This window comes from Mercenaria mercenaria, chromosome 13 (genome assembly GCF_021730395.1).
Source record: "Mercenaria mercenaria strain notata chromosome 13, MADL_Memer_1, whole genome shotgun sequence".
Taxonomy (NCBI): Eukaryota; Metazoa; Mollusca; class Bivalvia; order Venerida; family Veneridae; genus Mercenaria; species Mercenaria mercenaria.
Window position 1 is genome coordinate 49,363,501 of NC_069373.1, and position 16,377 is coordinate 49,379,877.

General features: G+C 34.2%; 1 protein-coding gene across 1 annotated transcript in view; it reads right to left on the reverse strand.

Moving 5' to 3' along the window:
• LOC123530335 (uncharacterized) overlaps positions 1–16,377 on the reverse strand; it is a 66,723-nt gene that overhangs the window by 493 nt on the left and 49,853 nt on the right. The window contains exon 14 of the mRNA XM_053520883.1: positions 11,497–11,679. Within this exon, the coding sequence (XP_053376858.1) occupies positions 11,497–11,679 (183 nt within the window). The remainder of the gene's footprint in view (positions 1–11,496; positions 11,680–16,377) is intronic.

The window sequence follows — 16,377 nt, forward strand, 5'->3', positions numbered from 1 at the left end:
GGAGATATTCTTCATGTGTGCATCCAATTCTTAAATTGTAAAATGCGGTAATCTTTAAAAGAAATCGTATATTTAATCAAATACATACTGAAACATATTTAATAAAAGCAGGTAATTCTAAATGTCTAGCATTTAATGAATAGTGAAAAATGAATACTGTGGCAATACAGTGTACTTGTTTCTCGGGACGTGGGTTCGTTCTTGGGTAAATCATATATATAACTGTCAGCTTCAACATGCATATTCCGATCACTCTTAATTAGGGAGAAGGACAGAAAGTTTTTCTCTTTTGTGAAAAATCCGAGTGAAATTGTGCGGACATAAAACTATGAAAACACTTTATTATGATGTACAGAAGACAGAACATGCGCGAATGCCGAGAACCGTTGGGTAACCTGTGAAACAAGATATTTTTACGTTGCGTAAAAAAAAAAAAAGACATGTAAATATTTCGTCTGTATATTTGGTCGTATGGCGATTTGCATCGTAAGCTGATCGGAATTTACGTTCGATATATGATAAACACATTTTAATATTAATAACTGTTGTGGTAGCGTATGATTTACACACTTGACCTCCCCTACCATGATTACTCTACTAAAACACGTCACCAAAACTCTTTCAAAATATATCCGCTGCTTTGAGGATATTTAAAATTTTGAGCAAGATAATTAATTACCCCTTCAATCTATTATGAGTTGTGTATCATTTGAAAAATAATTTTAACAGATTGAATTTTGTCTTAATATTTTGCTTTCATTTTTCTTTTGCCCTTAAAGTACAACCTCAAGACGAACAGATAGCAATGTATATGTATACATATTAGATATCAAATTTACAAATCATAAGCATTTCAAGTATGATATGAAATACATGCAGCTAATTAATTCTGTTTCATATCACATTTTTTATTGCGTGACTAACTGCTTTTCTGTATATTGTACACACTGCACGGACTTTTTGTTAAGAATTAATGTTTGAAATTCACTCAATCGCTTTAATTTTACTTTGTATTTATAATTACTAACCAAGGAAGACACTTTCTGATTTTCGAAATTATTTACATAAATACGATATATCGCAGACAATTATAGTTATGACTCTGAATATATAATTATATTGAAATTAGGAACTAAAGCTCCATGACAATCATTGTAAACATAATATTAGATATAACATTCTTAACTAAATAAAAAATATCAACAATAGTAGTACTTTCAATAAACATAGAACTAAAATAAAACTATTTTAATGACTTTATGCAATGCTATTTTTGAGAAGCGATCTAATTACATATGGTGTGATAAAAATATGTTGATATTTTTATTGGTTTACTGATACTTTTCCCACCAGCATTAAAGTTATTTACGGTGTTTTTACCAGTACCCCCCCCCCCCCCCCCCCACCCCACCGACGAACTTTAGCCGATCACCACTGAGAGCCGTGATACGTACCGCCCAGGATCCGAGCTCCTGAATATGAATATAGAGCTTCTCGGGCGAGCATAATCATTATAAAGTAAATACTTTTCATTGTTCTCGTCTTTAAAAGCGGATATGGTATTATTTCTTTTTAATGTGTTTTATTATGATTTCTTTAAATAAACCTGAAAACGAAGAGCTTAAACACTGTCGTGTTACAGTAAATGATAATCGAGAGAATTTTAGCCATGCTTTATACTATTTATACTATTAGAATATGAATGACACGACATTGAATAACACCATCAAAGATACAATAAGAATAACAAAATATAGAATAACAATAATGACTTTTAGAATATGAATGACAAGACATTGAATAACAATAACAAACATACAATAATAATAATACCGTGTTCAGACTACGTTTTTTAATCCTACATTAACTTGGGTTTATTTTTTAAACTCGTTTGCGTCTACACTATATGTGGTGTTAAACGTGAAGTCAAGTGGTTTCTGTAATGAAGCATTAAAACTACCTCGGGAGGTGGTTTTAATACTACATTAATAAGTAATGCTACATTATTTTACAAATGTGAACGCAAATGTGGGTTAACTGGTTTTACAATCCCAGATCTACAGATCTTACCTTTTGGAGGAAGAATACCATGTGTTTCTCTTTTGTATCAAACAATTGATGCTGTGGCTGGCAAAAGTAATTGGACTGTTGTTGAAACAAAAACATTAAATTGCGATATGGAGTCATGCTGACGCTCAAAATGGACAATAGATGGAATGAACAGAAATTCTTAGATGAACACAGAAGTTTAAATATTGATGACCCCTTTTTGTTTCTGTTAGCCTCAATTCTTTGTAACCTTTTTTGCTTATTGCAAGATATTTGTTAACTTCCAACAGTGCATGTATATATTTAAACCACATTTCTTTGCCTAGTGTGGACGCAAACTAGATTATATTTTGATGGGTTTTGAATGTCAAATACCAATTATAGACAATTAGTGCCTAATAAAAATAAAACCGTTCTGCTAGTGTGAACACGGTATAACATACATATATAATTGAGCAACGTTTGACATGCCATACTTATTTTCCTAATAGTATTCAATACCTAAACAAATCATAGTTTAATAGTTTTTTTTTTTTTGTTTTTCTTTTTTTTCATTTCGACATTTGAAATAAAATCAGGTTTCCAGTATTAGGTAAAACTATATTAATTTTCTATTTAATTTTTTATTGTCTGTTTGTCTGTGCTTTAGTGCGCGTTGTATGCGTTGTTTGAAATCATTTTCAACACATGCAATGATAATAATATCTTAATTTACTAATTATAACATAATGTCCCAAACATTCGCACACTTGTTTATACCATGACTGGCGACTCTCCAGCTTTTTATGGTTGAGAAAAAACCCAGGTGCCCTGTCATGCAATGTTGTAGGCACGGACGGGCACCTGCCTGGGTAAAACCGTTGACCTTCCGTTAGCCAGCTGGATGGCTTCCTCATATAAAATAATTCAACACCCTAAGTGAGGTTACGAACCGAACCCGAAACTGTGAAGGACAAGTGATTCGAAGTCAGCGGCCAAAAATGCCTCAAAATGCAATGTTATAGGGTCTGTCTGTAAAAATATTCTAAATTTTGATTAATGTAAACATTAGGCAAACTGAAGACACTGGTAACCATAACAACAAAATCATACGAAGGTATCACTTTATTTCATGATGACATTTATTTTTTATCTAAAAAGATTCATCAAGCTCTTATAAAGGATATAGGTTTCAAGTTTATTCAATAGTATAACTGAGACATTTCAAAGGCAGTGCACGACAGTTTGGGAAATTTCTCACACAGAGCGTCAAAGGGACATTTTCAGTAAAATATTAATGCTTCTAGTTTGTTTCTTAAAACGTACCTGCCTGTATCCTCTCACTAGTCCGACAGTGCTTATCGTATATTTTGATTTAAAAAGAACTTTGTTCGACTTTTAATTAGGTAATATCTTATTTTTTAAAGCGACATGCCTCCAGATCGTTCGACAACAAAAATTATTTTTTTTAGATATCTTGTAATAAATGCTATATTTCTTAAGAAGGCTTTAAAACTTAATTACTGACAAATTTTATGTTACGGAAAAACATGAGAATTTGCTGTTTTTACTACTTTTTACGAAGAAAATCGCTTTTACTCCAGGTAAACTGTCTCGATTATAAATATCTATATTCTGAAGCCAGTATTCACTAATTCAGCTGTAACGCTATTGGTTACGACGACGGGAAAATGTCTTTTATTGCCGCCGCTATCGTGGGTTCGATTCCCGACGCGGTCATCTTTTTTTTTTCTTGATTTGGAATTTTAAAAAAATTTTAGAAACCAAAAATTCATTTTCTAATGTTCATAATATGACCAAGCTTCAATTTGAAAGAAAGATTATTTTTTACCCAAATCTGGAGGTCAGTGCCTTTAAATGGTATGCAAGACTGGATAATTATTTATGAACATGATATTTCTTAATTTGCTCTACGTATTTCGATTTAATGAAGTAAAGAATATCTTAATTATTTATTTTTCTATTACATGATCGTCGTAAAACGTGCGTCATAGTCATTTTATCACGTTTCTTCGATCAGTTTTATAACACCCAAACCACCGATATGTATATTATTTCGGCGGAAATTGTTGTTACGTTAACGTCTTTAAAGTGACGTCAACTCGAAAATGACGTCATGATATGCCAGTAAGATCGTTATGTTTTCATTTCCATAGAAACGCAAACATACTCAATCGGCAATTTGAGACAGTTTTCACACGGCCCCATCCCATAAGCCTCGCCCAGTCATGCAAACAACTGCTAACCCCTATAAATAAACCAGTCATGCCCAAGGTCAACATATCCCAGGAAGGTGTAGAAAAGCTCCTTAAAAGCCTGGATCCAAGTAAAGCCTCTGGCCCAGATGAACTGCCACCTAGGTTATTGAAGGAACTGTACTTAGGAATAGCCCCTGTCCTTACCTACATATTCCAAATCTCCCTCAATACTGGTATTGTCCTCAATGACTGGAAGCATGCAGTCATTGCCCCTGCATATAAAAAAGGCCCTAAGTGTAAACCCTCTAATTATCGCCCCATATCCCTCACATGTATTGCCTCAAAGTTAATGGAACACATTCTTGTTTCCAATATCATGTCCTTCTATGATCAGTTTAACATTCTCAGTCCCTATCAACATGGTTTCAGGTCAAAACACAGCTGTGAAACCCAGCTAATAAGTTTTTCCCAAGAAGTCAGTGACAGCTTAGAACAAGGTCAACAAATAGATATCATAGTCATGGACTTCAGCAAAGCTTTCGATAAGGTAGATCATCACAAACTAGTCCACAAGTTACAAAGACTAGGTGTCAATCCACAGGTCACTTTTTGGGTCAAGTCCTTCCTTCAGGGTCGCACTCAGCAGGTTGTCGTCGAAGGTCACAATTCAGACAATCTCCCCGTCCTCTCTGGTGTCCCACAAGGCTCGGTCCTCGGACCTTGCCTCTTCCTCTCGTACATAAATGATCTGCCTGAAAGTGTTAAAGGCAAGGTGAGGCTGTTCGCAAATGATATAGTAGTCTATGTTACGGTCAAATCAAACAGTGATGCCCAAGCCCTACAGCAAGACCTTTTCAGTCTCGAAACCTGGAAGTCTGATTGGTCCTTGGAATTCAATCCAGATAAGTGCGAAATCCTAAGAATCAGTCGCAAAAGAAACCCTGTAATATTCAGTTATAAGCTGCATGACATCGAGTTAAAATCGGCTGATTCTGCCAAACATTTAGGCGTAACCATTAGTAAAGACCTATCATGGACCAATCATATCAATAATGTAACATCAAAAGCAAAAAATTCCCAAATTCCCTAAGATTCCTCAAACGTAATGTCAAAACCCCAAATAAAAGAGTCAAAGAGGTTGCATATAAAACCTATGTTAGACCCCAGTTAGAGTACTGTTCCACCATATGGCATCCATGGCAAAAATACCTAACCCATAAAATTGAGCAAGTTCAAAGATCTGCAGCAAGATATGTCTATAATGACTACAATTACACCAGTAGTGTCTCCAAAATGATAAATGAACTAAACTGGCAAACCCTAGAACAACGCCGTAAGATCAGCTCAGTTACTATGTTATACAAGATCCAACAACACCTTGTTTTTGTTGACCACAGCCACCTTAGACCTAATAGAAACTTGAACTACTTGGTACCGTATTCAACGACACATTGTCATGCAAACTCCTTTTTTCTCGGAAGCACACGTCTGTGGAACAGTCTCCCTGTGTCTTTGCAAGCTAGTCCCAACTTAGAAGTATTTGTTGGGCAGCTACCACCCTTCTATCAATTCTAATTCAACTTCCTGCTTTTACTTTTTAACCTGACCTGTAAAATAGTTCTTTTACTTTATGCACATAATCTCTGTATTCTTATTATTTTTAACAGATATCCCTGACAAAGCGCCTGCTAGTTATAATCGATAACGATTGTTAAGCAGTATAACATAGAAACGATAGTATGTTTTTCTGCTTGGAAAATAATTACACCTACATCTAAAGAATAGCGTAAATGTTCAGTTCAGATCGGTCTAAATCGGCCCTTGGCACTCAACGTAGTAAACAAAATCGGCCCAAAATCGGCCTTGGCACAGAAGTGGTTAAGGAGGTAGGTTACCTTAATATTTGAATGTGCGCATGTCCAACCGGAAGCTAACGTGACGATTTACAACGACGTTTACGACAAACTAAATGTGTTTGTATATCCATTCTTCTAAAAAGAAATCATGAATCTGCCTCCGATCTGATGCTTAATGGTTTGATAATGCAGAAATGATGAATATATTGCCGCAGAAACGCTTCAAAACATTGTTGCCTTAAAATGACGTCACTGACGTCATGACGTTACGTGTCAGTTACCGCGTAAAATTAATAGCTTTTATTTTTAAAGTACGTAATTCTGTGCATTGTCTTTATTTGAACTATTTTTAGACAGCCATTATTTGCTGAAATATTTTAATGAGTCTTTCGCTCTGAATAATGATCAATATTTTGCTTCTTTTATGTAGTTATATTGAAATGTTATGCGGAATGTAAGAAAATTGATGATCCATGGTAACTAATGTTATTGGGAAAACAGTTGGGTGAAAGGTTACTTATTACTGCCATTTTCAAATAAAAACTGGGCAGTTCGATTTGTAATACCTATTTTCCAGTTGATAATTTGTTACTTATGTACTAACACTAAGCTCTAGATTGTTCAAATTTCAGTAGAAAATTGTGGTTTCTTGAATTTAATGTTATCATGGAACCGAAGCCCGTGACCTCTATATCTAAATGTAAAATTCAAAAGCGTTGACGCAGGTCTATTTAAGAAACACAGCTTCGGCTTTTTATTTGCATTTCAACACTATCCATGAGAATAATAGCAGCATGCAGAACGATTTTTCCATAAAAATGTCAGACGAGGGGTACTGCTGTAAGTATTTTAAGCTGTGAAATTTGTTTAAACAAATGCAAATAACACGAAAATATTACTTACGTTAGAAATAAGATGTTTTAAAGCTACATTAACATGAAAGATAATTTTATTTTATTTATTTATTTTTATAAGGAATTACGATAAAAAGCATGATATAAGTTATTTCAAACATCTATGTTGCCATGGTTACTTTAAAGTTTAAGAAAAATAGGGTACCATGTAAAGCGCTTGATATTTTGCTAATCATATTACCCATGGCAAATATTCCATGTTGGTCATTAACAGAATGGCACAGAAGCCGTGGAAAACCCCGTTTTCATACACAGTAGTTTAAAAATGAGAGAAAATGCGTTATCATGGAAACACGAGCCCCGCAACATATACAATTTAAGCTTATATTAGAAAGCTAACGCGCATACTAGTAAAATTATCAAATGCAGACTTTTACGGATAACATTGAAACCAAAATACACTGAAAAATGTTAAATATCCGTATTTTCCTTCTTCTTTCAATATAAAATACCTTTGGAGGGTCATGTACTTCAAACCTGGATAAAAATTGTACTGAGATTGTAGCAGTTAAAACATTAAATTATACGAAATACAAAAAATTGCTGGGGTTCAACTAATTTAAACTTACCCTGGTAACAAGGTAACCTACCTCCTTAAGACATGTATCTTCGAACTTGCGATTTTTGTACTGGTACAGAATCCAGGAACACTGGTTATGTTAACTGCCCGCCGTTACATAACTGAAATACTGTTGAAAAACGGCGTTAAGCCCAAAACAAACAAATAAGTATTTGATGCATTCCCAGGACGACTAACGCGTACGATATAATTCAATTTTTTCTACGAAAAGTTCCCCTTACTTCAGTAATTATTCTTTTGATCATTACGAGCCTTTTATTCTAAACACGTTAGTGCCTGGATAATTAATCATTTAACAATAAAAGAACACATTTATTACAGTTGATACATATATATTGAAAGTTGTTTTGCAGTACGTGTTTAGTTTATACATAATTTATTTTAGGTCGATTATGAAGGAAGTTCCACAACTTATATTAATCACTCTCGACACCTCATTCCTGATGGAATCCATCGCCACGAGGGTATGAGAGATATTTCCTTTTAATGCTGAGCGCCAAGCAAGGGAGCTACTGGTACCATTTTTTACGTCTTTGGTATGATGCGGCCGGGGACCGAACCCACGACCTCCCGCACTCAAAGCGGACGCTCTACCACTAGGCTATCGAGGCGGTTATATACGTGTTTACGAAATTAAAATTTCATTTATCGTTTACAGGTAAAAGGACTAAGCAAAAAATAAGCACAATCTATTCATATGTACCTCACTTGATACATCATGTATATTCAATCGCGAATAACGTCACAGAATTGTGACTACTTTAAGGTTTTGTAAGGAAAACTGAATATATTATCAAATATGTTTTGCGGTACTTTTAAAAACATCTAGATAGTGTGGCGAATTGCTGAATGCAATGGTAACGCCTGCTTGCATATCTAAAGAAAGTTTCAACAAAAATTCTCTTTTATAACAACACAAAAACAAATCTGAGACAAGGGTCACTCTGTGTTCCCATATATTTATGTCTTTCTAATATTCGCAATAGAACATGGGATTTTAGGGATACATGTATTACCTTTTTGATACATATGAAATATTTCGCACAAAGGAGAAAATGTTTGTAAATTTTAATATTATTTCACTTCTGCTAAATGTCTAGCATATAAAGCTAATTTTAAAAACTTGTTCAAACATTTTGTACAAATATTCACGGAAACATTATGAACGATCATTCAGTTAATCCCACTACTAAATACCACAAAAGTGTCATTTATGCTTTGTTTCCTTCATCAATAAATGCAAAGAAGAATAATGTATATAATTCCTTAAATGGATCTGTATAAAATATTTTCAGCACGTGTACACCAGATGCGGTACAGACACAAGGTTAAATCTTTTGTTCACATCGTGGGGCCTCCGTGGCCAAGTGGTTAAGGTCGCTGACTTCAAATCACTTGCCACCCATCGATGTGGGTTCGAGCCTCACTCGGGGCGTTGAATTCTTCATGTGAGGAAGCCATCCAGCTGGCTTACGGAAGGTCGATGGTTCTACCAAGGTGCCCGCCCGTGATGAAATAATGCACGGAGGGGCACCTGGGGTCTTCCTACACCAACAAAGCTGGAAAGTCGCCATATGACCTATAATTGTGTCGGTGCGACGTTAAACCCAACAAAATAAAATTTGTTCACATCATAAAAAACATTTTGACTTTATAACATTGTTGATTTTTATTTAATTTATTTAATTTTTCATTGGGTTTAACCACTTTCACCCGTTTTTTCAGTCAATATTGACATATAAAACGGTATTTTCTGTAACATTCCCTGTCGTTCCACCTATACACTTGGTCGACTTTTTTCAAACGTACACAGCTTGACCCAAATTGGTCAGGTGCATTTTCTATCCAGAATGACACCTGCGTCATTGGCATTTCTCTTTCATCTGTAAATTCAAACTTGCTGTTCACACATGATCCATCAGTCCAATAACCGTTGACATCAGAAAAATCTGTTAGACAACAAAAAAAACAATAAGATCTAAGAAAAGATGTACATCTCGCATTGAGTAATTACATTTTTCAAAATAAAAATAAACAACAAAGGACTGAATTACATTTAATTACGCATACAACCCGCACCTCAGTATCGAAACAAGGATGAATATCTAACAGGGAAAGCCACGTTCTAAAAATGCATCTTCCCCAAACGTAAACCCACCACGCACACGCACACGCACACGCACACGCACACGCGCACACGACCAACACACACACAAAGTAAATACGCAAGGACAAAACAAACAAATAATGAAACACAATGGGGCACCGCCTTCAAAGGATAAGTGGCAAAACTACCACTGGGGAGCTTAAACCGGTTTATGTTGTACCTATATAACCTCACTCTTTACCCCGCCATGCTCCAAAGTCACGGGACAGTATAAATAAAAGTTATCCCCGCCATGCTCCAAAGTCACGGGACAGAATAAATAAAAGTTATCCCCGCCATGTGAGCCTCAAATTGTTTACTTGGATCAAAACTAAATTATCAGGCCATATCATTGAAAAGTTGTTTCACTCACTTGGAAGAATATATTCTTCTTGATCACCTTAAGATTGTTTGTCTTTGATAATTTAAGGTCAGGTGTGATATTGGGACACTCAATTGTAAACATTCATCACTGAATATCAAAATTGCATTCTAGAAACCATAATTTTTAAACGAAATCTTTATGGCTCTTCCCTTGTGAAAGTGGAACGTTTAATACATGAAGAATTATAACATTTCTTGGCTTTAACATTCCCCATAACAAAACAACGTGGACTTATCAGACCAGACTTATATGAGTTATATTCCTTTATACTGCAAAATGGCTTTAGTTCCTTACGTTAATCTCTAGCGATACATACATGTACTGAACTTGATGAGTAAATCGATGTCTTGATGTTTGAGCATGGTGTACTTAAGTTTCATCTGAGTACATATATTGTGTTAAAGATGGTAAGTATGCAGGTGGACGAAACGATCCCATCAGAGTCCTTTTGCTGTGTAATTGTGTCCTGTAACACAGTGCTCACTGATGCTTTTTTGTCAAATGTTTTTCAAATAAACTTTTTTTTCGAACTATTTTTTACGTTTTTACGTGTGATGTAAACCTACGCTTAAAGGGAAATGCAATGATGTTTTGATGTTAATTCCGTCTACTAGAATGTATTTAATTATATAAAGAAGATAAAGAATTTTCAAAATCGACTTAAAAATAAAAACGTTACGGCAACAAAAATCAAAATGGCGGATTTATTAAATTTCTAGACACATATTTAAACTGTATTTACTTTTTTCTGTAAAATGATTTCTCTATTTCTTCTAGCTAAAATGAATGAAATTACCATGTTTTACATCTTACACACAAGAAACATATAAAATTAATCTATTTAAGAGGTTATTTGCTAAATAAAGAATTCAGCAGTGTGTAAATGATGTCATAAACACACAAAATGGCCAACAATTTTCTTAAATTTCAATTTGCCATATCTTTTTTAATAGTGGTCCGATTTTAAAAATTCTTTCAGCGTTATGAAAGGCTTGAAAATGGCTTTCATATGAAATTAACTTCTTGTCAGGCTTTCCTTGTTCCCAAAAGCCATGATTCAAAATGATATAAAACGACTTTTGAATTTTAGATATCAATTAATATGCAAAACACCGACCACTGTTTTGCCCTTTTTTGTTGAAAATATTACGCATGGTGCTAACTCGATGTAATAGATTTTGATTGTCAACCAAAACGAAAAAGAAGTTGTTAGCGCTTTGCATCAATCAATGAACATTGATGCTTCATTAAGTAAACAAATCTGCAACATAAATATATTGTCTTACTTATCTCAAACAAATATTGTTTGCAAAATGATCTTAAACCATAATCTTAATATAGGTTGGCACATATACTTATTAATATTACCCGAGCATGAAGTTAAAATGTTTGAGACTGTATTCATTTTCCATTCTTCATCAATAACCACGAGATGTCCATTCAGTTCATGTTTACAAGTGTCCGCTGCGTCACTCTGATTCTTTTTATCTGTATAAATCTGTAGTCGGAAGTTAACTTCCTGTTGAATTCGGCCATTACTGTTAGGGCAGTCTGCAGCAGAAAAGAAATATCCATCATATTATTACATTCAGTTTGGTTTCACATGTATAATAAGTAAAGATACGTCATTGCACTAAACTAGGCCTTTCTGTGTCACTAGGTTCCTCGACTAATGACTGTTTTATCAAAATACAGGTTGGCGTAATAAACTCGATACATCTTCATGAAAAATTTAATTAACCATTTTCTTTTCAAACATTCAAGCACACTATCGCCTTGGTAAATGGGAACTCTACTAAAAAGGAACATGTGGTCAAGATTTGTAAATATTTTATACAATGGCTTTGATGTTCTTTCAAATTATCTGAAGAATATTCTTCCTCCTCCGTCGTTTATAAGAGACACCAAAGAGTTCAGCAATAAATTTTTTCTAATGTTAATATATAAAAGTTGAAATTACAAAAGAACATATTTAATTTAAGGATTATTACACATTTTTAGTTTTGATTCGTGTTGATTCTTTTTTTTAGCACCATGACAGATACCCGCCGGTTATGCCAAACCTCCCGAGTAGGTAGACTGAATTAAATGTTTCAAATATACACAAACCGCTGCAAAAACACTTTGGTGAAATTAAAATAAGTGTCAGTTTTAACAACCGTCATATTTCAAAAAAGCAACATTTAGGGAAATCCCTTCCAGTGCCTCTTGATAGTCTAAATATTGATTTAGTGGTATCATCGGAAGTCCATTTTGATATGTAGACGTTTAAGGTTTATTCAAATTGATATTAAAATTTACTAATAGACTAAAATGAGTGTCAAATTTTCAGCAGGCTTAGTACATGTATTTTTTTACGTTTTAAACGGAAAAGAAGCAAGAATTGTCCACTTTTCTTCCTGTTTTGACATCATGACATTTATTGGATTCGACTTATTACCTCGTAAGCAGTACCTTCCTAATCCCACCCCTGCACTTCCCAAAATGTTCACGCGGCAAACATTAGAAATCAAAGAATAATATATTTTTAAGTATGGCATGTATTTTGTGTGTAAGTTGTCTTTAACAGGTTTGTGTTTACTTTATTAAAAGCTTGTTAAAAATTAAAGCTGGAAATTTTTTTAATTGTTTGGCAGCTGTTGATGTCAAATCAAAAGCGCTGTCGAGTTGAGTAGTGCTATGGTGAGCTTTCGCACATCCGCCAATCATGTCTGCTCTTACCATTGAGTAGGAAAAACATTGCGGTTTCAAAAACATCCGTTCCGTTACTGGTTTGAAACTGCCAGTTACACCCAATACATTGTTTTGTGGATATTTGGTATGATGTGCCCGCACACGCACCTTGACTGGAACACAACTTTAAGCATTCGGTAATGCTTCCGATATTCTTTTCATTAAATACAACGTAACTGCTCTGACACTTTAATCCATCCATAGCTTCGATTCTGTTGTACTTGTTTATATTTGACATAGATAACACTACGTTAACAGAAAACAGGAAAGTAAAGACATGCATGTTCAGAAGCATAGCTAATTCCAACAATTTAGTTTTATGACTGAATCTTTCACGTAGCCATTCGAACTTTGAAATGACCAACATCGATATCTCACAAAGTTAGCATTGATTATTATGTGAAGTAAATTGCTTCAAACAATTGTTTAAAAAATTGGAGAATTAATTTTGTATAGATAATACCTAATGTAGAGTAAACATTATTTTTCTAATAATGAAAAAAATAAAGCACTATCGACACACGTCATTTTTCTTCCCTTTTTTATTTGGTACATTGTACTCAATATAATACCCTTTTCATTACGAACTCGTTCAAAGGTGCTTAATGTACAAACACAGGGAATCAAAGAGCGAAATCAATCCGATACACAATGATTTTACTAGGCGGACAGAGCACTATCTAGAAATCTCCCAGCAGAAAAAAAGAGAGAAATGTTAGTTAACATAGCCTAGCTCTTTTTGAACGGACATCTATGATCTTTTCCTGGAGTAATTACCAGCACTATTTGTAGGAACGATCATGAACCGTATGACGTATCTAATCAATTGAACCTTGTTGTTTGCTACACGTAAATTTAAATGTCTAGGACATTTGGGTTAAACATTTAGGTTTTGTAAGTATATTTTGAACGTTTACGGTCAAATTGTATACAAGATTGAAATTTGCAGGAGTTGGGCACCTCAGACGTATATTGTAATAATCATACATCTACGAGTACCCGTACAAGTATGAAATAAAAGCTTCTCTTTTTAATATACTCGCTGATTGGACAGTTGTGTTAAATAGTGGTCTAAACACGTGGAAAATACAATGAGAAATTTCAGTGTTTCGGCCTTAAATCGAATTCGGATGCTCCAGATTGGCCGATTGTTTTACAACTGGTCCACCGTCCATTTATTGTTGTACGTGCCTCTAAGTCATCAAAATGTCAGCGTTTCCAAAACAAACACAGTATATATAAGAAAAATCGTTAATACCAACGTAAGCATACTGATTGTTTAAAGATGAGCACTTTCAAGTATCAATTGCTTGGTTGAATTTCACACAATGAACAGGAAAAAGTACTAATGGAAGTCTGTATACAATGTGAATGATCTCGCTTATCCATTTGTCAAGTTTGTGTCCTTTCATATGTAATAAAATGTAAATGAAGAGAAATGACGTATTTCAATAGTGCTCAGTTGCTTTTTATTAATAGGAAAACATTTCACCCTGTTTTCTCTAAGGTCCTGTTTACAGAAATGTCAGATCTATTTAACCGTTGTCCGAAATCATTTCATGTCACACAATGATGCACTTTGAGCAAATGCAAATGTAGGTAGACATTTCTTTTAGTCAACAAGTGTTTAGTTAATTTGATATTAGCTAGCCCATTTTTCTCTGAGATTTTCCCTGATATTCATTCTAGGTACATGCGTACAAATATAATTATGTCTTTTATATAAATTTGAAATACAAAATGTAACATTTTTGTGTTTTACAAACCTTGTCTCGGTTGTCATTGCATGTGGAAGGGATTCATCTTGTGGGTATTTTTAAACTTTCCTGTACTTTTGGAACTAAGTTAGATCATGTGCACCGTTAAACGAATTAAGCCCCTCAGTTGGAGTTTTTGCCTCTGACAGTTGCAAGGCGGTGTGTTTCTGTACTTTTTTTGTTTAGTCTTCCTTTTACTGAGTCTTAGTGTGAAGGATATGTGTACTTTGAACATAGCTTTCGTCCTTTTTAGCCAATGCTTTAATAGCTACTGGTTAGAAATCAATTACCAAGTTTCAACCTCGCGTCGTTTGAGTTTTCCGTCTATTTCTAAGTGACCGTGTCACACAAATATTCTTCTGGACGTGTACAAAAATAGCACCATATTTATTTATATAAATTTGATATTGTGTGAGTGTGTGAACAACTGAGGACATTGTTTTAAAAACAATGGATGCTAGAATAATTATGAACTGCATATTCACATTCGTAATTTTCGGAATCACTCCGCTCTGGGGCAAACTTAATTTTTCATAGAGATATGTAGAGACAACCTTTAAAAATCGTCTTGTCTTGAACCACAATGCACAGAGATTAGATACTTGGCATATAGCATTGTCTGTTGGACCTATACCAAAATTTTTCAAATCATGACCAGTCTATGCACAATGAAATGTAGATTCCTCAGGTGTATCGGTCAAAATATCACTCAATACGAGCTGGCTATCAGTCCTTTCAGGGCTTTGATTTGTTCTACTACCTAGCACATTAAATTCTTTCACGAAAAATACTTAATTACTTAGATAAGTCTGTTATTTTAAAATGGTGATATTGCTTAAGTTATTGTTATTTAATTATTGAGTCTATAACAATGTATTTATAACTAAATTATACTAGTGTTAGTAGTATTTGTCTGCAGTACATATTTCAATGCTTGATTAAAAACATTATGGTTTTGAATTTCTAAAATTGTTAACGTAGCAATAGATTGGCCATTATCGAATGAAACTTCCAGTTGTTGTTAGTTAACAATACATCTTATCACAATACTATTTTTCTGTTTTGAATGATGTATTGTATGTGTATTTCTAATGTCCCATGTAAATATTGATGTTTTACAATTTACATAAAAAGTATTTACGTCACACAGATAGTTTAATTAAAGGTTACCTTCAGACACACTTATAGAAGGAATAACAGTAAATGAGTCTGCAACATTGCATTGCATCTTGTTTTGTTGCTTACGCATGTCATTGTCTGACAATTTGCCATTCAGAAAACCATTTTGCATTCTTACATGTTCATGCCTGTATTAGGTATTCTGTTTGGTTTGATCATGCTTGCTTCATATATTCGTCTAGCTTTCGGACATGCTGTAATCTAACATACTACATTCATCATACTGAATATTGGTTACTTACGTCGTGCCTTCTTGGAGCGTCAATGGTGTATATAACAGAAGTTGCTCCTTAAATGTGTGGTTGCCCGGAGCTTGCTTACATTGGTCATGATGCGTTTTGACAACATAAATTAATTGTGTTTTAAAAATTCTTGTTCACGAGGAGATAACCCCTTGTACTGAAACACGGAAACAAAAACTGTACCGAGAGTTGAGGCTAGTTTTAGAGAGAAACTGCATGATTTGAAAGAAACTTTGTGAAGGCAAGGGTGTTTCAAAAGTGTCTCTGAGAAAATAGTGAAAATTTTCAGTACTTTACTACACGTCAAATGTACAGAAGTTGCACAAAATTGAATAAGC